The sequence below is a fragment of the Corella eumyota genome, chromosome 7 (genome assembly GCF_963082875.1).
Source record: "Corella eumyota chromosome 7, kaCorEumy4.1, whole genome shotgun sequence".
NCBI lineage: Eukaryota > Metazoa > Chordata > Ascidiacea > Phlebobranchia > Corellidae > Corella > Corella eumyota.
This window is the reverse complement of record NC_137496.1, coordinates 5,529,868-5,552,962: the sequence shown is the minus strand read 5'-3', so window position 1 is coordinate 5,552,962 and position 23,095 is coordinate 5,529,868. Positions and strand designations below refer to the sequence as shown.

General features: G+C 40.9%; 7 protein-coding genes across 8 annotated transcripts in view; 1 reads left to right on the top strand and 6 right to left on the bottom strand.

The window, feature by feature from the left end:
- The window catches only part of LOC145760540 (poly [ADP-ribose] polymerase tankyrase-like), a 127,568-nt gene that overhangs the window by 26,709 nt on the left and 77,764 nt on the right, over window positions 1-23,095 (bottom strand). Inside the window, exons 1-10 of one of the 2 annotated variants that reach the window (XM_082574456.1) lie at window positions 4,563-4,703; window positions 3,952-4,020; window positions 3,047-3,464; window positions 2,781-2,901; window positions 2,093-2,235; window positions 1,597-1,790; window positions 1,237-1,375; window positions 756-832; window positions 510-650; window positions 140-199 (exon numbers count right to left, since the gene is read on the bottom strand). In XM_082574456.1, coding sequence (XP_082430582.1) covers window positions 140-199; window positions 510-650; window positions 756-832; window positions 1,237-1,375; window positions 1,597-1,790; window positions 2,093-2,235; window positions 2,781-2,901; window positions 3,047-3,464; window positions 3,952-4,020; window positions 4,563-4,634 — 1,434 coding nt within the window. In that variant the 5' untranslated portion in view covers window positions 4,635-4,703. Of the gene's footprint in view, window positions 1-139; window positions 200-509; window positions 651-755; window positions 833-1,236; window positions 1,376-1,596; window positions 1,791-2,092; window positions 2,236-2,780; window positions 2,902-3,046; window positions 3,465-3,951; window positions 4,021-4,562; window positions 4,704-23,095 lie in introns of those variants that run through there. The other variant, XM_082574455.1, reaches the window with a different exon arrangement.
- LOC145760477 (histone H2A) lies at window positions 9,010-9,393 on the top strand. Its single transcript, XM_082574377.1, has one exon. It carries the CDS (start codon window positions 9,010-9,012, stop codon window positions 9,391-9,393), a length of 384 nt encoding a protein of 127 aa, XP_082430503.1.
- On the bottom strand, window positions 9,916-10,326 carry LOC145759100 (histone H3). The gene has a single exon (XM_082572842.1). It carries the CDS (start codon window positions 10,324-10,326, stop codon window positions 9,916-9,918), a length of 411 nt encoding a protein of 136 aa, XP_082428968.1.
- Window positions 10,647-10,959, bottom strand: LOC145759277 (histone H4). Its single transcript, XM_082573061.1, has one exon. It carries the CDS (start codon window positions 10,956-10,958, stop codon window positions 10,647-10,649), a length of 312 nt encoding a protein of 103 aa, XP_082429187.1. The 5' UTR covers window position 10,959.
- On the bottom strand, window positions 11,320-11,925 carry LOC145759504 (uncharacterized). The gene has a single exon (XM_082573344.1). It carries the CDS (start codon window positions 11,923-11,925, stop codon window positions 11,320-11,322), a length of 606 nt encoding a protein of 201 aa, XP_082429470.1.
- On the bottom strand, window positions 18,616-19,026 carry LOC145759111 (histone H3). The gene has a single exon (XM_082572864.1). It carries the CDS (start codon window positions 19,024-19,026, stop codon window positions 18,616-18,618), a length of 411 nt encoding a protein of 136 aa, XP_082428990.1.
- On the bottom strand, window positions 19,347-19,659 carry LOC145759278 (histone H4). Its single transcript, XM_082573063.1, has one exon. The coding sequence runs from the start codon at window positions 19,656-19,658 to the stop codon at window positions 19,347-19,349; it is 312 nt and encodes a 103-aa protein (XP_082429189.1). The 5' UTR covers window position 19,659.

Genomic DNA, 23,095 nt, shown 5'->3' with positions numbered 1-23,095 from the left:
TTGGGTAACTAAAATAAAAAGACAGATTTTAACATAACAGTACAAAACAAAATGACTAATGGGTAGTGCAAAGTTGTTTAAAATAAAGATTTCTTTTGTTTGTTTACCCCCCTCGGCCCCAACAAAAACTTGTTTTTACCTCTTTTGACTTTCTTGGTCTTCCTCTCTTTGCAACAGCTCCTGATTCCCCAGTTTTTATCTAAATAAAAATTAATATTTGCTAGCAGTGAGAATCAACTACAGAAACTGTGAATTTAAGACTATTGCAAGTACAACTCGCCAGAAGTGCGAATCAAATCAAAAACCCCATAATTAAGTGGTAAGTACATCTTTATAAAGGTAAGTTCAATTTATATGCTTTTAAAATAAATAAAACTGCCATTTTGTGGTGTATGGGTAAATTATCGCCGGCAAATATTAGCTAAGTGTTGACATCTAAAATGCCACTGTTAGGGCAGGCTATCAACCAGAAAAAAAAAATTTACCAATTTTTTTATTATTTAACCTACATCTAAAGACTTTTTGGGCGACGTGATTTTAACGTTTTGTCCAATTTCAAATTTGTTTTTTCTTTTGGGGGTTTTTCCTGAACCGTGAAATTGGATCTTCCCCAATTTTCGAGTGGAATCAAATTCCTTTGTAATTTTTCGCTAACAATAAAATTATATATAATTTATATATTATTAGTTACAAAAATTTTATTAAATACATTTTTAAAGAATTACTTATTATCCCTTTAAAAAAAGCATTTTTACCTTTCCGGTTTTTTGTTCAGCTGCCACTTTTGCAGTAATTGAAATATTTTGATTATTGTCTTCAGTATTTTCCCAATCTAATAAAAAAAAACATTAGAAAAAACAAATACAGTACTATTGATAAGTTGCCTCTTGTAAAACCTTTCACTTCACAACATGAGGTCTTTGGTTCGATCCCCACTGATTCAATGTTTAGTGCCCTTGAGTAAACCACTATAAATTCCTATTAAGCCCAAAAGCAATCGGTAGTTTATTTATCAGTTTAAATTTATAACAATATTATAAACTGTAAAAGGCAACTTAAGAACGTAAGACTAAGAAAAATAAATTTTACCCTACAATGCTCGTAAAATTGGAATTCCCACATCGAGGATAAAAATATACATAAAAATGATATTATATCATGCCAGGATTTTACCCAGTCTCAAATTGTACAAATTAAAGTGATTGTTGACTTCAAAATTAAAGCTTACTATACTACCTGTGTTTTTTTGCTTAGCAGCCCTTTTTAGATTTGTCATTTTCTTGTCGTCGTTTTCACCAGAATCGGAATCCGAGGAAATTTCAGATTCACCACGAAGTGATTTTTCTAATCTATGGTTAATCTTTTTTACCTGAGCCTGAAAAAAATAAATAAAAAAAATTAGAATTCCTTAAAAAAAAGAATTTCAAAAATTATCTGAATTCGAACCTGACAAAAAAAATTAATTAAATAAACATTCATAAAATTTGTTAGAAAAAAAATAAGAAAAAGGTAAAAAATTATCTAAATTTGTTAAAAATAATTAAATATAGTTAGAATAAAAATAATGAAAAAATATTTCAAAAATTTTGCCCTTACTTCAGGAAGCTCAAACTCATTATTCTCAATTTTTTTCAGCACAACGCCAGAGTAAAGCACAGAATTAAAATGCAAATAATCAAAGTAGGATCGCTTGAAAATGTTTGGCTCCTTGCATTTGTCTAACCATTGAACTTTAAATGGTTTGCTGACGGTAAAGATATTATTAGGGCATATGCACAAATAAAATCCACCTAAAAAATTAATAAGCACAGTGTTTATTTTTTTTAAAAGTTTTTATCCCTAAAAAATAGGAATCGAACCAATAAAATTAAGGTGTGACATTCTATGTTTTACCCACTACACCAAAGTGGCCTCACTACATAAGGTCTTGTGTTCAATTCCTACTGCTTTCATGTAGATGCTTGTTATTAACTGGTAAAAGCAACTACAAAATGGGTCAAGATAACCAATACTAATCTGAATTTATAGAAGTGTAGAGAAAACTATTTAAATCTTGTAAAAAAACATCTACCAAACTTAACAACAAAGTTACCATCTTCATTCCTTACAGCCAAGACATCTCCTTTAACATAATAGGGAGTTAGTTGTTGGTTATCTGTGCCGGCTTCATTTTTTTTCAGCTTTTTTGCAGAATTATTTGGGCTTGATGTAGCTGGGATAGTTGAAATGTCATACCTAAAATATATAATGATATTTGTACTTTTTTCTTTAGTATTCAACAACATGCAGTAATTAAAACACTTGGTTTTACTACATAAAGTCCTAGGTTTGATCTCCAGTGCATTCATGTCATTGCGCCCTTAAGTTTACCGACAGCATGGTGTAGTTGTAAGAACACTTGCTACAACACCATGAGGACGTGAGTTTAATCCCCACTGCTCTCATGCTGTAGCACCCTTGAGTAAGGCGCTATAAACGATATAAACTCCTGCTGAGCCAGCACTTAATCAGCAGCTTAATTATCAGGCAATTATAATCTATATAATATCCCAAACTGCTAAAGGCAGACCCAACTCGAGACTGGGTCGGAGTAACTGATGTTACTCTATGTTTAGGTCGCACATTTAACCTTTCCACATCGAAGATAAAGAAAAAAAAAGGAAAATGTTATAAGCGATATAAACTTCTGCTAAGGTCAAAACCAATTGGCAATTTAATTATCTGGCAATATGCTTAATATTACACTAAACTACCACAGCCAACCCAAATTTTATACTTACTCATAATGTCCAGATGTGGTCGAAATGTGTCTGCGTGGTCGTTTGGACTTCTGGCGTGTTTCGACTGTTGGAGTCCGCTTGTCAGGCAGCTTGCCTGAACTTTTAGAAGTTTTCTTTTCACCTAAGATAAAGATTTTAATTTAAAAATTTCGTTTTGATTTTGTAAAAAAAAAGAATTTTTTAAATAAATTATTGTTTAAATATAGGCTATATTTTTATAAAATAAAAAAAATTCATGTAAAACAAATGTTTTTATGATAATTTACTTTTTGAAAGTTCTGCACTCTCCTCATTGTCTTCTGGACTTTTCTTTTCTTCTTCATCTTTTTCATTTTCCACATTCTCTTCTGAACTTTTCGTTTCTTCCTCTTTTTCTCTGCTTATCATATTCTCTTCCACCGTTTTCTCTTTTTGATCCTCATCTTCTTTTGTGTTTTCCTTAATTTTTTCCTTTACTTCCTCGACTTTATTCTCATTTTCCTTAACTTTTTCCTCTTTCTCTTCGGTTTTCTTCTCGACTTCTTTTATTTGTTCCACCTTTTCCTCGCTCTGGACTTCTTCTCTTTTATCTTTTTCTCCCGCCTTCTTCTCACATTGCTGTTCAACCTTCTTGACTTTTTCCACCTCTTCCTCTGTTTCCATTTTTTCCTCAGATTCAACTACAGGTGCTTCTGCTTCTTTAGACTAAGAAAACAAGCAACAATTAAAAAAAACATAAAATCATAGCTGACAATGTATGCATATTACCTACTTTGGTATTTTGAGGTAATAAAATGGCTGTGGTATTTAAATAAAAATTATCAATAATTTAACTTAGCAGTCTAGTTAACAAAATCTAGTTAATAGAGGTAAGGGTAAGCAGAGTAGGGGTAGGGGAATATATTCAAGTTTATTTAAAAGGTTTTATTAGCAATTATTGCATTTATTTCTGATTATTAAAATTTGATATTAAAAAACCATAATCAGATTATAAAGTTGGTCTTCTTAAAATTAAAAAAAGTAATTATGTAGAATTCCTTAAACCTTGGATACTAAAAACCTATGATCAATTAAGAAAACGGTTTTAATACAACTGCGCTAAGGGCAAAAAGGAGATTTCTATATATAGCTTATTTGAATTTGTTTTAAATATTAATTTAATAAAACCACAAAACAAAAAATAAATTAAAACCTCGGTTTGCTGTTTCTCATCGACATTTTGACTTTCAGTTTCCATTGAAGCGTCTTCTGTTGAAGTATCCTTAATATAACATAATGTTTTAAATTATATATGTATCCTCGATATAGAAACAGCACTTTATGACTTGAACATAGGATTATATATTTGATACCCTGGCCTTTACAGTTTTCGTTATACTAAAATTGCCTTGGGCAATCTGAGGAAATGTTGAAAATGCAAATTGAGAATTAATACTGGCAGCGTGATGTGGTGGTAAGAACACTTGCTACACCACATATGAGGTCGTGGGTTCAATCCTCATTGGTCTCATGTTGTAGCACCCTTGAGTAAGGCGCTATAAACGGTGTAAACTTCTGCTGAGCCAGCACTTAATCGGCAGTATAACTTACGCAACTCGAGACTGGGTCAGAGTAACAACTGATGTTACTCTATGTTTAAGTAGCCCATTCGTCTTATACAAAAACAAAAGTAAAACTGAAACACACAAGATAAAGAGATAATAAACAGTTATTAATTGGCAAGTTAAAGCCAAATTATGAATTTTCGATAAAAATGGTCATTCTTTTAATTTACATGATTTTTTTTTATTTAAATTATTTTACCCCATGTTGTGGATCCGTTGATAACACGCTCTCCTTAATAGGGGGAAACCCCTCCTTTTCTTGTTCACTCATTTTGCATAAAAGCCAAAAAGTATCCAACAAAGAAGTTTTCTATTTTATATTAAGCTTAAAATATGTATATTTTAAACCTACGAATAGGAAAAAGTTGCATTTTAGTATAATTTTTCCCTTTTTCTGGGTTTCAATAGCAACACACGGACAAATTGTTTATCAATTTTACGTAACTTTTTGTCAATAATTTTATAAAAAAACATTGTAATAACGCTTTAAAGTTACTCTATTAACGATTTTTAGTTTATATTTACCAAAAACTAACAATTTAAACAGCGATTTTGTATTAAATCACCATTTTTAAATCTTGGAAGTCCCAAATATCAACTTCCTACTTTTCGCCACGCTGTTCGCGCTTTTTTGGCACCGCATGACGGCGCCCCACAACGCGCTTTCATAAGTCCGCATGACGGCGCCCCATTTTAATTTTTTTTTTTTATTTTCCAGTTTTTTTTTTTAGTATTCGTTTAAACTATTTTTAAATAAATAAAAATACTTTTAAATAATAACAAACATTTTGTACCTAAAATTCACATATCTAAGCTTTCTATGTAAATATATACGTTAATACATTTTTTGAGAATACATAAATAAAGCTTTTACATATCAAATAATTATGGTTCGAAATCTTAGATTTCAAAACATATTGTTATTGTCAATATATTTATTATGGTTCGAAATCTTAGAATTCGAAACATATTGTTATTGTCAATATATTTATTATGGTTCGAAATCTTAGATTTCGAAACATATTGTTATTGTCAGTATTATTATTATGGTTCGAAATCTTAGATTTCGAAACATATTGTTATTGTCAGTGTATTTATTATGGTTTGAAATCTTAGATTTCGAGACATATTGTTATTGTCAATATTATTATTATTATTATTTTTATTATTAATCTTTTCCAGTGTCTTATAAGCTGTAAATTTTGGGTTAACATAACTTTTGTTTGTGAACATTTACAGTTTTGAAATTTAAGTATGTTGTTTATTATCGGATTGTGTTTTCATTCTCCTATTAACAACATTTTATTATTACTAATTAATAGGTGTTTATTTATTAAAATTTAAAGTTTGTTATTTATTTTTTAAATCTTGGTATATTGTATATCACGATGGCAGTAACTGAAAAATAAATAAAAAATTTAATTTTTGTTTGTTTATTATATTAAAATTATTATTTATTTAATTGAATTTAAAGTTTGATATTAAGTATTCAAAATTTGATGTAATGTATTTTATAATATAAGTAGTTAAAAAAATATTCGAAAAATAATTTTTATTTATTTATCATATGTAAGTGATTGTTTATTTATTAAAAATCAAAAATCAACTTTAGAGATTTAAAATTTAGTCTAATGTGTCCTAATATTAACAACTTAAAACTCGGGTAAAATACTTATTTTTTTGTGTATAATATATTTAAGTGCTTGTTTGTTTATTAAAAATCAAAGATATGTAATAGTCTTAGTAAATGTTTACGCATATCTTTTTTCATTTATTAAAATTTATGCTAAACATAATCAAATTATTTCGAACCATATTTTATTTATCAAATAAATGTAGTTGTTTTTATTCTGACTAGTCAGAATTTTGAAAGACAATAACTTTTGTTCTTTAAAATTAAAAATTCTAAATTTTTAGTATGTTTGTTATTATCCTATTGTGTCGCAAACCTCCTATTTACGAAATTTAATTATCACTAATTACTAATTAATAGAAATTTATTATTAAAATTTAAAGATTAAATTTTCTGAAATTTTAATATGTTGTTGGTATTATTATTTTGTATTTTGCTATTTAAAATGGAGATTTAACTCTAGCTAAATATCGTTTAATTGTTTTAGGTTATTTATAAAATAATGGATCATTGTGAGTTTAACGCTTGAATGATTTAATAGCGTTCTGGTCGATGTCAAATATCGTCTTTTTTGCTGTCCGTGTTAAAGTAAAAAATATTGGTTAAAAATATAACTAAAATGTCTGTAAAAGTTTATTTTTGTTTTTTAAATATATTTTAACATTTGTTTATTGAATTATTTGTTATGATATTATGATTCTACTCGAAAAAAGGTTAAAAATAAATTTTTGGTTGTTTATAATAGTAATTGCTTGTTTTGTATTAAAAATCAAATTTTACATTTTTATCGACAAAATATGTTGATACAAATGATAAATTTTATTGAATCTCCATAATATTTCGCAAATAACATTTATTCGATAGATTTTAGATTTCGAAACAAATTGTTATTGTCAGTGTATTTATTATTATTATGGTTCAAAATCTTAGATTTCGAAATATATTGTTATTGTCAGTGTATTTATTATGGTTCAAAATCTTAGATTTCGAAACATATTGTTATTGTCATTATTATTATTAATCTTTTCCAGTGTCTTATAAGCTGTAAATTTTGAGTTAACATAACTTTTGTTTGTGAACATTTACAGTTTTAAAATTTTAGTATGTTGTTTATTATCAGATTGTGTTTTTATTCTCCTATTTACAACATTTAATTATCACTAATTACTAATTAATAGGTGTTTATTTATTAAAATTTAAAGTTTGTTATTTATTTTTTAAATCTTGGCCATTTGTATATTATGATATTTGTAAATCAAAAATGAATTAAAATTTTAATTTTTATCACTAATTAATAGGTGTTAATTTAATAAAATTTAAAGATTGTTATTTATTTTTTAAATCTTGTCCATTTGTATATCATGATATTGGTAACTCAAAAATGAATTAAAATTTTAATTTTTTTCACTAAATACTAATTAATAGGTGTTTATTTATTAAAATTTAAATGTTGTTATTTATTTTTTAAATCTTGGCCATTTGTATATCATGATATTGGTAACTCAAAAATGAATTAAAATTTTACTTTTTATCACTAATTACTAATTAAAAGATGTTTATTTAATAAAATTTAAAGATTGTTATTTATTTTTTAAATCTTGGCCATTTGTAAATCATGATATTGGTAAATCAAAAATGAATTAAAATTTAAATTTTTATCACTAATTACTAATTAATAGGTGTTTATTTAATAAAATTTAAAGATTGTTATTTATTTTTTAAATCTTGGCCATTTGTAAATCATGATATTGGTAAATCAAAAATGAATTAAAATTTTAATTTTTGTTACTAATTACTAATTAATAAGTATTTGTTTAATAAAATTTAAAGTTTGTTATTATTGTTTTTATTCTTATTTGACCGAATTTTGAAAGACGATAACTTTTGTTCTTTAAAAGTAAAAGTTCTAAATTTTTAGTATGTTTGTTATTATCCCAACGAATCGCAAACCTCCTATTTACGACATTTAAATGTCACTAATTACTAATTAATATATTTTATTATTAAAATTTAAAGATTAAATTTTCTGAAATTTTAATATGTTGTTGGTATTATTATTTTGTATGTTGCTATTTAAAATGAAGATTTAACTCTAGCTAAATAGCGTTTAATCATTATTTTAGTTTTTTTATAAAATAACGAATCAGTGTGAATTAAACGCTTGAATAATTAAATAGCGTTCTGGTCGCCGTCAAAAATCGTCCTTTTCGCTGTCTATTAAAGTAAAAAATATTGGTTGAAAATTTAAGTAAAATGTTAAAGTATAAGTCAAAAATGCGTAAATTTTTTTTTTTTAATTGTTTTGTTATTATTATATTTTATTATTATATTTTTGTCGTTCACGAACGAGTTCATGATGCTCATCGCCTTGCTGGAGATGCCGGTGTCGGGGTGCACCTGCTTGAGCACCTTGTAAATGTAGATGCTGAAGCTCTCCTTTCGGCGGGCGCGTCGCTTCTTTTTGTTTTCGGCCGGCGCGGCCTTCTTGACTGCCTTCTTCGTGCCTTTAGATGCTGCCATCGTGTTGTCGCGGTTGTGGTGGGTTTGCGAGCTAAGTGTGGCGGCTGGTCGGCGCGCTCGCTTTTAAAGCCGCCGCTATGCAAATGAGCACTCGAAGCGCCGGCCAATCGCAGGCGCGCGAGCCGTTCGAGCGACTCGGCAACGGCCAATCGGCGTTCCGCCGCCTTCGCCACGGGGGGCTTTCCCTTATGCAAATTGGCCATCGAAACGGGCGCCAATCGCAGTCTAGCGAGTTGCGGCGCTCGCCACGCGATTGGTCGACGCGCGCGCTAACTGCAGCGCATACGAAACAACGGGGGGCTTTCCCTTATGCAAATTGGCTATCGAAACGGGCACCAATCGCAGTCGAGCGGGCACCAATCGCAGTCGGGCGCGCCGCGCGATTGGTCGACGACCGGTCGGCGCGCGCAAAACTGCAGCATATATAAAGCGACTCGAGCGGCGACGGCCTCACAGTCTTACTTTGAAGCACCAACCGCAACTACGAATCAACATGTCAGGACGAGGTAAAGGAAACGCCGGAGGCAAAGCGAAGGCAAAGCCGAAGAGCCGCTCGTCGCGCGCGGGCCTGCAGTTCCCCGTCGGCCGCGTGCATCGACTTCTCCGCCAGGGTCACTACTCGGAGCGCGTCGGCGCCGGCGCGCCTGTCTACATGGCCGCCGTGCTCGAGTACTTGAGCGCCGAGGTGTTGGAATTGGCCGGCAACGCCGCGCGAGACAACAAGAAAACCCGAATCATCCCGCGCCACTTGCAGCTGGCCATTCGCAACGACGAGGAACTCAACAAGCTGCTCGGCGGCGTCACGATCGCTCAGGGCGGCGTGCTGCCCAACATCCAGGCCGTGCTTTTGCCCAAAAAGACCTCGAAGAAGGCCTGAGCAACGACGACGGCGCGAACGAAAAAACTCGAAACGGCTCTTTTCAGAGCCACCCGAACAGAATTGCAGAGAGATGCCCGGACTTCGAATGTTTTCGTCGTCATTTTGCGCCGCGCCCTCGTTGCCAATTTTTGGCAAACACACGTGCGCGAACCAACCGCCGCTCCTCGCTGTGTCGCAGCCAGTGGGGGGTTTCCCTCTTTTTTCGCGACCTGCTAGCTTTCTCGAAACGAGGCCGAGAGCGCGAGTCGCTTCGGCGGCAAAAGAACGTCGCGCTGGCCGATCGGCGCGCCTCTTTCTCTCTTGCCTGTCGCAGCCAGTGGGGGGTTTCCCTCTTTTGCCCGACCGGCTAGCTTTCTCGAAACGAGGCCGAGAGCGCGGGTCGCTTCGGCGGCAAAAAAACGTCGCACGGCCGGTCGGCCAATCGCGCGGCGCCGGCCGACGTTACTCGGAACTCTTTCTTGTTGAACGGGTGGCTCTGAAAAGAGCCGTTTGTGTGGTGCGGCACGCTGCTGCGTTCGCCTAGGCCCTCTCGCCTCGAATTCGCCTGGCCAGCTGGATGTCTTTCGGCATGATGGTCACGCGCTTGGCGTGGATCGCGCACAAGTTGGTGTCTTCGAACAGACCGACGAGGTAAGCTTCGCTGGCCTCCTGCAGGGCCATCACGGCGCTGCCCTGAAAGCGGAGGTCGGTCTTGAAGTCCTGCGCGATTTCGCGCACGAGTCGCTGGAAGGGCAGCTTGCGAATGAGCAGCTCGGTCGACTTCTGGTAACGCCTGATCTCGCGCAGCGCGACTGTCCCCGGTCGATAACGGTGGGGCTTCTTGACGCCGCCCGTGGCCGGCGCACTTTTGCGGGCGGCCTTGGTGGCGAGCTGCTTGCGAGGCGCCTTGCCTCCTGTCGACTTTCGAGCTGTCTGCTTGGTTCTTGCCATTTCTTTGCATTTTGCTTGGTCTGCTTGTTTACTGCGACGACGTTCCACTGAAACTGATGTCGTCGCTCGGTTCGAAGCGCCTTTTATACTGCCACTGCGTCGCTTGCCGTTGGTCGAAGAATTGGCGCGCCGGCGCGCGGCCAATGAGCGCGCTCCGCTGAGCGCCAATGAAACGGCGCCGAGCGAGGCCGGGAAGGCGAGTCGATTCGGCGGCGAAAAAAACATCGCCCGGCGTGCCGGTCTAAGTAACTCTCTCTTGCGTTAAACGGGTGGCCCTGAAAAGGGCCGATTGTGTTGCTGTCGCCTGCGTGGCCCGCCGCCTAACCGCCGAAGCCGTACAGCGTTCGCCCTTGGCGCTTCAAAGCGTAGACGACGTCGAGCGCGGTTACGGTCTTCCGTTTTGCATGTTCGGTGTAGGTGACCGCGTCGCGAATCACGTTCTCGAGAAAGACCTTGAGCACGCCGCGAGTCTCTTCGTAGATAAGGCCGGAGATTCGTTTGACGCCGCCCCGTCGAGCGAGACGCCTGATCGCGGGCTTCGTGATACCCTGGATGTTGTCGCGCAGAACCTTGCGATGTCGTTTCGCGCCCCCCTTTCCCAAGCCTTTTCCGCCTTTGCCTCGTCCTGACATGTTGCTGATAAGTGAGTGAGTTGTTGTTGCTGCTTCGCTGTCCGCTGAAGAATGTGCTCGACTTCGGCCGGCGCGCGCCTTTATACGGGCCGAGTCGGACGCGAGCGAAACGCGAAAGCGCGCTTTGGCGCATTTTCACCGCCGCGACCAATCGGCGTGCAGCGCGCGCACCCCGCTCGTTTCGTGCTTCGCCGCGGGGCGCCGAACGTCGAAGGGCGGTCGATCGCGAGCGACGCCGCCCGGCCACCTGCCGGCTTCGTAATTACCCCGACCCCGGGAATCTCTCTCGACTGAAACAACGGGTGGCCCTGAAAAGAGCCGTTGTGTGAGGGCGCGCCAGACGGGCGCAACGCCGCGCCGGCTACTTCTTGCTGGCCTTTTTCGCCGTCGTCGACTTTTTCGCGGCGACCTTCTTCACGGCGGGCTTCTTCGGCTTCGGCTTGGCGGCCGCGAGCTTCTTGGCCGCCGTCGTGGCCTTTTTCGCGGCGGGCTTCTTGGCTGCCTTTTTCGGCGTGGCCTTCTTCGAGGCGGCGGGCGCCGACTTCTTGGCCGCGGCCCGCTTGTTTTTGGACGGCGTGCCGGTCTTCTTCTGGCCGGCCGCGGGCTTCTTCTTCTTCGCTGCTGCGGCGGCGGCCGGCTTTTTAGCGGCGGCGGCGGCGGGCTTCTTCTTCTTCTCGGCGACGGGAAGCTTGAAAGAGCCGGACGCGCCCGTGCCCTTGGTCTGCGCGAGAGTCTTGTCGGCGGTCATTCGCTTGACGGCGGCGGTGACGTTGCGGCTGGCCGTGCCGTCCTTTACGTCGTAGTTGCTCCGTATGTAGCTGACGATGGCCTGGCGAGACGTGCCGCGTTTGTTCTTGGTCGCGGCCACGGCGGCGGCGACCATGACCCGGTAGGTGGGGTGCGCCGGCGGCGCGGCCTTCGGCGTCTTCTTGGCTTTGCCGGCGGACTGTTGCTGTTGGGCTGTCATGTTGTATTTTTTGTTTATTTGCATTACATAAGGTTGATACAAATAAAGAATATTGCGCGTAATTCATAACAAAAAAACAAAAAGGAAAATAACAAGGAGTACGGGTGATGAAAATGGAGAAATACATTAAAGTTCAAAATAACAATAGTAAATGTTCACGGCGTTTACATGCATATAGTTAAAGTAAAAAATTGAAAACATTGAAAGGATTAGTAAGGAGAAAATAGGTTTATTTTGGCAGTGTTATGTACGTTAATTTTTAGGTTATTGCTGTGTGGTAGTGGTGTTCTGTTGTCTGTATTACTTGTACTAATTCGGCTATTTGGCTAATGTATATCGGGTATGGCTTATTTGTTTCAAAGTGGAGTCTGGATTGTATGGATTGAATATAGGAAGCGATTAATTTTTTTTGTGAGAAGGTATGTTTTTCATAGACTATTTTATTCCTGTATTGCCAAATTTTATGGTGGAGTGTTGATATTAGTAGTACGTATTGGTCTAGGTTTACTATTGAAATTGTTGAAGGTGGGCTTAAGTTCATATGGTCGGAATTTTGAAATATGTTATGGTCATGTCCAGTGAGTTTTGTAAAAATGTTGTTGGTATAAGTGAGAAGGGGAGAAATTTTGTTGCATTTGTGGAGTAAGTGGATTGACGTTTCATATGCGTTTGTATTGCAGAGAGGGCAGTTTGAATTATTGTCTAGGAGATTGGGTAAGAAAGTTGATCTGGTGGAAAGTACATTTTGAGTAATTTTATAATTTATAGTTTTTAGGTTGTTTGAGAGAATGTTATTGTGTATGTTCGGCCATACAGTGGTGTTGTCTTGTTTAGGTTGGTTGTTCAGGGTTTTGTAAAGTTTTGAGATTGAGTTTAATTGGAGGTGCTTTGGGGTTAATTTGTAATTGTTAATGATGTCGATGTAGTGTTTATAAAGTGGTGTAAGTATGTCGGCGTGTGGAATCGAATTTAGATAAGGCATTTCATACGTTTTGGAGAGGAGGAGTCCGATATTATATTCGATTGTTAAGTCTTGCGGAGATGGAGGAGTACTGTTTTTACGAAAATTAAAGTGGGAGAATATTGGTTTGAGAAAGAAAAGGTCCGAGTAAAGCCTTATATTGGGGAAATTGTAGCCCCCGTTAGTTCGAGTAAGTGCCAGGGTTTCCAGCTGTAATTGATTTTGATTTTTAAGGGCGTATCTTAAGATTATGTTGGAGATGGTGATTTGTTTTGTTTTTGGCATTGGGTAGACTGATGCAAAATTTATAATATGTGGCAGGAGCTTTGTTTTGGAAAGTACAGCTTTGTGGTCTAGTGTCGAAAATATTTTTCTTAGACATTTTTCTTCGTCGGATATCTTTTGGCATATGTGGTTCCAATGTTGCGTTATAAATTTAGGTTTTCCAATTGGGATGTTAAGTGGAGTTATTACAGAATTAGTCCAAGTGATATTTTGAGGTAGGTTTATTACAGCAGTGGGTGGGTTGATAAGCAGTGCTTTGGTTTTTTCGTGATTGAGTTTCAGTCCGGAGGCATTTGAAAAAAGTTGAAGAGTTGATAGGGCAGCGTGGATGGACCGGGGGGTGGTAAGGGTCAGGGTTATGTCGTCGGCATACGCGACCGTTTTGATGGTATGTCGGCTTGTAAGTCGTACTCCGATGACATCTTGTTGATGTTGCATGTACAGGAGTAGCGGTTCTAGAGCAAGAGTAAACAAGTGTAGGCTTAGGGGACATCCTTGTCTGACACCGTTTCGAATCGGGACGGGGGATGTTGGATGTTTATTTATGTATATAGTGGAGAAAATGTCTGAGTGTAAAGTGTCGATTAGTTTAATGAATTTTTGAGGAAAATTGAAGTGTTGTAGAGTTTGCGACAGGAAAGAATGACTGATGGAGTCGAAAGCCTTGGCAAAGTCGAGTGAAAGCATGTAGCCTGTTACTTTATTGTAAGACAATTTATGGTAGATGTCTCTCAGTAGCAGGCTTGCACCTACAACTGAGAGGCCTGGTTGAGCAAATTGGGTTCCACTGAGTAAAAATGGTGTTATGAGTTTTATCCGGTTGGCTAATATTTTGTTAAACAATTTAAGGTCTGAATTTAGTAAAGAGATGGGGCGGTAATATTTTATCTCAGATTTGGAGCTTTTTTTGTGAATAAGGGTAATTTTTCCAGTTTTGAAATTTGCTGGGATTAATCCAGTTTCAAGAAAATGGTTGAACAATTTTAGCAGAGGTGGAAGCAAGGCTTCCTGTTGGGAGATAAACAATTCGTTAGAAAGACCATCAGGGCCTGGGGCTTTGTTTTTAGTAAGGCTTTTAATTGTTGTCAGAATTTCTGCTTTTGTTATCGGCTTGGTTAAGAGATCTGATTGGTCTGTTGTTAATTGTGGAAATTGTTGGTTGAAAAAGGGGTGGGTGTTTACTAAAGTTGGTGGCTTGTAAATATTTTTATAGTAGTTGAAAGTTATGTCTAGGAGTTCACGGGTTTTTGTAAAGGGCAGAAGATGGTCGTCGTATAGTTCGAGGATTTCCGTGGGCTCGGTTTTTGATTTCAAAAGGGAATATATGTAGCTGTCCGGGGCGTTGGTATATGTTGTGGAAAGTATTGTTTGCAGAATTTTGTTTTTGGTATGAGATCTGTGTAAATTGTACAGTTGTTTTTTAAGGTTGAAATATTTCTGGGTCAATTGTTGATTTAGATTTCCTTGTAAGTTTAATTTTGCCTCTTCAAGTTGTAGTTCTAGTTTATTTCTCATATCGGTAAAATTATTTGAGTGCTTTTTGGCGAATTTGATATTGGCATTTTTTATAAAACTCTTAATTTTAGTCCACGTATTTGTTATTTCTGTTGTGTTGTCGTTCAGGTGTGGTATGGTATGTGATATGTAATGTGTAAAAGATGGGTCCAGATAGATTTTGATGTTATTTCGCCAAGTGCCTTGGCCCTTGTTTGTTTTTTGTGCTGAGCTGAGAGTTAGATCTGCTGTGACAAAATCATGGTCGGAAAGGCAGCATGGTATTATGTTGTGGGATATTGTTTTAATTTGGTTTGATGTATATATTCTATCTATTCTTGATTGACTGGTTAAACTGGTATACGTATATTGTTTTATTTTTGGTTGGAGTTTCCTTAATGCATCAGCTATAGAAAGGGTTTCGCAAAATCGAAAGAACGAATGATTGTTAGTTTTGTTGATAATTGGTGGGTTGAGATCGAGTTTGAAGTTTTCAATGTTATTAAAATCACCAGCTACAATTGTGGGGTATTGCGATGAAACCAGGTGAAAGATAGAGTTAAAATAGTTGGTATTTTCAGTCAAGTTTTTGTAATGACCGGAGCAAGGTGCATAAATGTTGACTATGTGAAAGGTGTGGGTATACGTATCTATATCGATACTTATTGTGCGGCCGTCTGGAGTAAGATTAACGTTTTTGGCTATTAAATTATTTGTGTTTATTAGAATTGCAACGCCCCCACGAGCGATGGTAGATGTGGGGGAGGAGGAGAAAAAGGATTTGCCAGCCTTCCATTCGTTGGACCAGAGCTGTTCAAGATGGTGGTGGGAGTGAGTTTCCTGCAGTAGTATTATGGAATTTTGGGTCTGAGAAAGGCTGGCAAAAAGGGCTTGGCGTTTTACGGGGTCGCCAAGCCCGTTGCAGTTCAAGGAGGTAATTTTTAACATCGACGTCATCCAGGTGTGTATTTAAAAAAGATTATTTTCGATTTATGGAAAGTAGGTAGGTAAGGTTTTGGTAATTTGTTGTTGTGTAAAATTGGGTTTATTTTGTGCCTTTGGTTGTGAAATTTAGCGTTGGTTTGATTTTTGCGATTATGGGTTGGTTTTAACTGTGGGTTCCAGGTGTTAAGCATATTATACATAAAACGAATGAAAGCAATATAAATTAGAAAAATCATTATATTAAAGTTTAAGGTTACGAGAAATGTTAAAAAGGTACCGTTTGGTTTGCTTGGGGTCCTTCCGGGGTGGAGTCTTGATCGTCGGATGAGGTTGAACATTCTAATGTGAGATTATGTTCATGATGGTATTGTTCTATGGTTCTTCTTTCTTCGTCGGTTATAAATACACAAGAGTCTATGGTTGTTAGTTTTGATGTTGATAGTTGGTGAGATGGTGTAGAATGGTGAAAGAGTGGTCGTTTAGGCGGCGGTCCGGAGGCTTGAGAAGATCCACTGCTGATCATTGATTGCTCAGCTTGGTGTGGTTTTACGGGTTGGTTGTTGTTTTCTTTCACGATTTTTTGTTGTGGTGTGTTGACTTTATTCGATGCTTGTTGTTGGGTGTCTGCATTTTGTGGTACTTTTGGGGTTCTTTGTCCAAAATAGTAAACTGGAAAGTGGTAGCCTTGAATTTTGAAAAATGTAGGGATTTTTACTTGCTTTAGGAGGTCACCGTTTACATAAAAGAAACGTTTTCCTGTAAGGATACCGTTTGGGTCTCGTTGTCTATGCACCTTTGTAACTGGCAGATTGTAAGTTTGTAAAAAAATTTCTATAATCGGTTCATCTGTGTATCGGCCTGGTATATCTTGCACCGTTATGGGTACGAAGTCCTGTTTCCAGAGCTTGCAGTAGCTGACATTTTGCCACGTTTTATTATCAATTAAGTTGTTGACATTGGCTTCCAGTTTTTTAGCATTTTGCCTGTTGTTCATTGTGATAATAGCTAGGCCGTTGAATTTGCAGAATAGACTTTCAAGATGTGTGGGTTCAAATTTTAGGTTTTTAATTTCGTTGATAAGCCAATTTCGAGGTCTCATTTCAGTGAATTTTATCAACACATCTGTTTCGTGGTCACAGACGAATTGGTTTTGGTTTGGAACGGTTGAAGGTTTTGTTGTAATTTGGGCGTAAGTTGGTTGATTGTTGGCGGTTTTTGATGTTGAAGGATAGTTTTCTTCATTATTTTTTGGGGGAGGGGTTTCATTGTTGATGTAGTGGTATTGGGTTTGGTTGTCGTAGGTTTTTTGAGAATGTTTTGTTCTTGGTGGTATTACAGGCCTAGTTGGAGTATGGGTTGGAGTTGGGTTAAGCGGTGAAGTGTTTAGGGTATCTGCTACTGCTTGGTTGTTTTTCGCAGCATTTCTGTTTCTTTTCGCCATTTTGGCAGTGGGGATGTATAATCTGGGTTGAGGGGTCTTCAGAAAAATATACTCCTATTTGTGGTGCTTGTTTTTTTTCAGAAATTAAGTAGTAATCCAAAGATTCTGTAGAACTCTTTGTTAACTTTCACTGAACTAAGACTGACAGACAAAAATCGGGCAGAACTTCGCGATCTAATTATATGCTGCTTTTCTTCGTCTGTTGGGCTGTCATGTTGGTTGGTCTTCGTTCGATTTCGCTTTTCCCGGCTATGCAAATGAGCACTCGAAGCGCCGGCCAATCGCAGGCGCGCGAGCCGTTCGAGCGACTCGGCAACGGCCAATCGGCGTTCCGCCGCCTTCGCCACGGGGGGCTTTCCCTTATGCAAATTGGCCATCGAAACGGGCGCCAATCGCAGTCTAGCGAGTTGCGGCGCTCGCCACGCGATTGGTCGACGCGCGCGCTAACTGCAGCGCATACGAAACAACGGGGGGCTTTCCCTTATGCAAATTGGCCATCGAAACGGGCACCAATCGCAGTCGAGCGAGTTGCGGCGCGCGCCGCGCGATTGGTCGACGACCGGTCGGCGCGCGCAAAACTGCAGCATATATAAAGCGACTCGAGCGGCGACGGCCTCACAGTCTTACTTTGAAGCACCAACCGCAACTACGAATCAACATGTCAGGACGAGGTAAAGGAAACGCCGGAGGCAAAGCGAAGGCAAAGCCGAAGAGCCGCTCGTCGCGCGCGGGCCTGCAGTTCCCCGTCGGCCGCGTGCATCGACTTCTCCGCCAGGGTCACTACTCGGAGCGCGTCGGCGCCGGCGCGCCTGTCTACATGGCCGCCGTGCTCGAGTACTTGAGCGCCGAGGTGTTGGAATTGGCCGGCAACGCCGCGCGAGACAACAAGAAAACCCGAATCATCCCGCGCCACTTGCAGCTGGCCATTCGCAACGAAGAGGAACTCAACAAGCTGCTCGGCGGCGTCACGATCGCTCAGGGCGGCGTGCTGCCCAACATCCAGGCCGTGCTTTTGCCCAAAAAGACCTCGAAGAAGGCCTGAGCAACGACGACGGCGCGAACGAAAAAACTCGAAACGGCTCTTTTCAGAGCCACCCGAACAGAATTGCAGAGAGATGCCCGGACTTCGAATGTTTTCGTCGTCATTTTGCGCCGCGCCCTCGTTGCCAATTTTCGGCAAACACACGTGCGCGAACCAACCGCCGCTCCTCGCTGTGTCGCAGCCAGTGGGGGGTTTCCCTCTTTTTTCGCGACCTGCTAGCTTTCTCGAAACGAGGCCGAGAGCGCGAGTCGCTTCGGCGGCAAAAGAACGTCGCGCTGGCCGATCGGCGCGCCTCTTTCTCTCTTGCCTGTCGCAGCCAGTGGGGGGTTTCCCTCTTTTGCCCGACCGGCTAGCTTTCTCGAAACGAGGCCGAGAGCGCGGGTCGCTTCGGCGGCAAAAGAACGTCGCACGGCCGGTCGGCCAATCGCGCGGCGCCGGCCGACGTTACTCGGAACTCTTTCTTGTTGAACGGGTGGCTCTGAAAAGAGCCGTTTGTGTGGTGCGGCACGCTGCTGCGTTCGCCTAGGCCCTCTCGCCTCGAATTCGCCTGGCCAGCTGGATGTCTTTCGGCATGATGGTCACGCGCTTGGCGTGGATCGCGCACAAGTTGGTGTCCTCGAACAGACCGACGAGGTAAGCTTCGCTGGCCTCCTGCAGGGCCATCACGGCGCTGCCCTGAAAGCGGAGGTCGGTCTTGAAGTCCTGCGCGATTTCGCGCACGAGTCGCTGGAAGGGCAGCTTGCGAATGAGCAGCTCGGTCGACTTCTGGTAACGCCTGATCTCGCGCAGCGCGACTGTCCCCGGTCGATAACGGTGGGGCTTCTTGACGCCGCCCGTGGCCGGCGCACTTTTGCGGGCGGCCTTGGTGGCGAGCTGCTTGCGAGGCGCCTTGCCTCCTGTCGACTTTCGAGCTGTCTGCTTGGTTCTTGCCATTTCTTTGCTTTTTGCTTGGTCTGCTTGTTTACTGCGACGACGTTCCACTGAAACTGATGTCGTCGCTCGGTTCGAAGCGCCTTTTATACTGCCACTGCGTCGCTTGCCGTTGGTCGAAGAATTGGCGCGCCGGCGCGCGGCCAATGAGCGCGCTCCGCTGAGCGCCAATGAAACGGCGCCGAGCGAGGCCGGGAAGGCGAGTCGATTCGGCGGCGAAAAAAACATCGCCCGGCGTGCCGGTCTAAGTAACTCTCTCTTGCGTTAAACGGGTGGCCCTGAAAAGGGCCGATTGTGTTGCTGTCGCCTGCGTGGCCCGCCGCCTAACCGCCGAAGCCGTACAGCGTTCGCCCTTGGCGCTTCAAAGCGTAGACGACGTCGAGCGCGGTTACGGTCTTCCGTTTTGCATGTTCGGTGTAGGTGACCGCGTCGCGAATCACGTTCTCGAGAAAGACCTTGAGCACGCCGCGAGTCTCTTCGTAGATAAGGCCGGAGATTCGTTTGACGCCGCCCCGTCGAGCGAGACGCCTGATCGCGGGCTTCGTGATACCCTGGATGTTGTCGCGCAGAACCTTGCGATGTCGTTTCGCGCCCCCCTTTCCCAAGCCTTTTCCGCCTTTGCCTCGTCCTGACATGTTGCTGATAAGTGAGTGAGTTGTTGTTGCTGCTTCGCTGTCCGCTGAAGAATGTGCTCGACTTCGGCCGGCGCGCGCCTTTATACGGGCCGAGTCGGACGCGAGCGAAACGCGAAAGCGCGCTTTGGCGCATTTTCACCGCCGCGACCAATCGGCGTGCAGCGCGCGCACCCCGCTCGTTTCGTGCTTCGCCGCGGGGCGCCGAACGTCGAAGGGCGGTCGATCGCGAGCGACGCCGCCCGGCCACCTGCCGGCTTCGTAATTACCCCGACCCCGGGAATCTCTCTCGACTGAAACAACGGGTGGCCCTGAAAAGAGCCGTTGTGTGAGGGCGCGCCAGACGGGCGCAACGCCGCGCCGGCTACTTCTTGCTGGCCTTTTTCGCCGTCGTCGACTTTTTCGCGGCGACCTTCTTCACGGCGGGCTTCTTCGGCTTCGGCTTGGCGGCCGCGAGCTTCTTGGCCGCCGTCGTGGCCTTTTTCGCGGCGGGCTTCTTGGCTGCCTTTTTCGGCGTGGCCTTCTTCGAGGCGGCGGGCGCCGACTTCTTGGCCGCGGCCCGCTTGTTTTTGGACGGCGTGCCGGTCTTCTTCTGGCCGGCCGCGGGCTTCTTCTTCTTCTCGGCGACGGGAAGCTTGAAAGAGCCGGACGCGCCCGTGCCCTTGGTCTGCGCGAGAGTCTTGTCGGCGGTCATTCGCTTGACGGCGGCGGTGACGTTGCGGCTGGCCGTGCCGTCCTTTACGTCGTAGTTGCTCCGTATGTAGCTGACGATGGCCTGGCGAGACGTGCCGCGTTTGTTCTTGGCGTCTTCTTGGCTTTGCCGGCGGACTGTTGCTGTTGCTGTTGGGCTGTCATGTTGTATTTTTTGTTTATTTGCATTACATAAGGGTGATACAAATAAAGAATATTGCGCGTAATTCATAACAAAAAAAACAAAAAGGAAAACAACAAGGAGTACGGGTGATGAAAATGGAGAAATACATTAAAGTTCAAAATAACAATAGTAAATGTTCACGGCGTTTACATGCATATAGTTAAAGTAAAAAATTGAAAACATTGAAAGGATTAGTAAGGAGAAAATAGGTTTATTTTGGCAGTGTTATGTACGTTAATTTTTAGGTTATTGCTGTGTGGTAGTGGTGTTCTGTTGTCTGTATTACTTGTACTAATTCGGCTATTTGGCTAATGTATATCGGGTATGGCTTATTTGTTTCAAAGTGGAGTCTGGATTGTATGGATTGAATATAGGAAGCGATTAATTTTTTTTGTGAGAAGGTATGTTTTTCATAGACTATTTTATTCCTGTATTGCCAAATTTTATGGTGGAGTGTTGATATTAGTAGTACGTATTGGTCTAGGTTTACTATTGAAATTGTTGAAGGTGGGCTTAAGTTCATATGGTCGGAATTTTGAAATATGTTATGGTCATGTCCAGTGAGTTTTGTAAAAATGTTGTTGGTATAAGTGAGAAGGGGAGAAATTTTGTTGCATTTGTGGAGTAAGTGGATTGACGTTTCATATGCGTTTGTATTGCAGAGAGGGCAGTTTGAATTATTGTCTAGGAGATTGGGTAAGAAAGTTGATCTGGTGGAAAGTACATTTTGAGTAATTTTATAATTTATAGTTTTTAGGTTGTTTGAGAGAATGTTATTGTGTATGTTCGGCCATACAGTGGTGTTGTCTTGTTTAGGTTGGTTGTTCAGGGTTTTGTAAAGTTTTGAGATTGAGTTTAATTGGAGGTGCTTTGGGGTTAATTTGTAATTGTTAATGATGTCGATGTAGTGTTTATAAAGTGGTGTAAGTATGTCGGCGTGTGGAATCGAATTTAGATAAGGCATTTCATACGTTTTGGAGAGGAGGAGTCCGATATTATATTCGATTGTTAAGTCTTGCGGAGATGGAGGAGTACTGTTTTTACGAAAATTAAAGTGGGAGAATATTGGTTTGAGAAAGAAAAGGTCCGAGTAAAGCCTTATATTGGGGAAATTGTAGCCCCCGTTAGTTCGAGTAAGTGCCAGGGTTTCCAGCTGTAATTGATTTTGATTTTTAAGGGCGTATCTTAAGATTATGTTGGAGATGGTGATTTGTTTTGTTTTTGGCATTGGGTAGACTGATGCAAAATTTATAATATGTGGCAGGAGCTTTGTTTTGGAAAGTACAGCTTTGTGGTCTAGTGTCGAAAATATTTTTCTTAGACATTTTTCTTCGTCGGATATCTTTTGGCATATGTGGTTCCAATGTTGCGTTATAAATTTAGGTTTTCCAATTGGGATGTTAAGTGGAGTTATTACAGAATTAGTCCAAGTGATATTTTGAGGTAGGTTTATTACAGCAGTGGGTGGGTTGATAAGCAGTGCTTTGGTTTTTTCGTGATTGAGTTTCAGTCCGGAGGCATTTGAAAAAAGTTGAAGAGTTGATAGGGCAGCGTGGATGGACCGGGGGGTGGTAAGGGTCAGGGTTATGTCGTCGGCATACGCGACCGTTTTGATGGTATGTCGGCTTGTAAGTCGTACTCCGATGACATCTTGTTGATGTTGCATGTACAGGAGTAGCGGTTCTAGAGCAAGAGTAAACAAGTGTAGGCTTAGGGGACATCCTTGTCTGACACCGTTTCGAATCGGGACGGGGGATGTTGGATGTTTATTTATGTATATAGTGGAGAAAATGTCTGAGTGTAAAGTGTCGATTAGTTTAATGAATTTTTGAGGAAAATTGAAGTGTTGTAGAGTTTGCGACAGGAAAGAATGACTGATGGAGTCGAAAGCCTTGGCAAAGTCGAGTGAAAGCATGTAGCCTGTTACTTTATTGTAAGACAATTTATGGTAGATGTCTCTCAGTAGCAGGCTTGCACCTACAACTGAGAGGCCTGGTTGAGCAAATTGGGTTCCACTGAGTAAAAATGGTGTTATGAGTTTTATCCGGTTGGCTAATATTTTGTTAAACAATTTAAGGTCTGAATTTAGTAAAGAGATGGGGCGGTAATTTTTTATCTCAGATTTGGAGCTTTTTTTGTGAATAAGGGTAATTTTTCCAGTTTTGAAATTTGCTGGGATTAATCCAGTTTCAAGAAAATGGTTGAACAGTTTTAGCAGAGGTGGAAGCAAGGCTTCCTGTTGGGAGATAAACAATTCGTTAGAAAGACCATCAGGGCCTGGGGCTTTGTTTTTAGTAAGGCTTTTAATTGTTGTCAGAATTTCTGCTTTTGTTATCGGCTTGGTTAAGAGATCTGATTGGTCTGTTGTTAATTGTGGAAATTGTTGGTTAAAAAAGGGGTGGGTGTTTACTAAAGTTGGTGGCTTGTAAATATTTTTATAGTAGTTGAAAGTTATGTCTAGGAGTTCACGGGTTTTTGTAAAGGGCAGAAGATGGTCGTCGTATAGTTCGAGGATTTCCGTGGGCTCGGTTTTTGATTTCAAAAGGGAATATATGTAGCTGTCCGG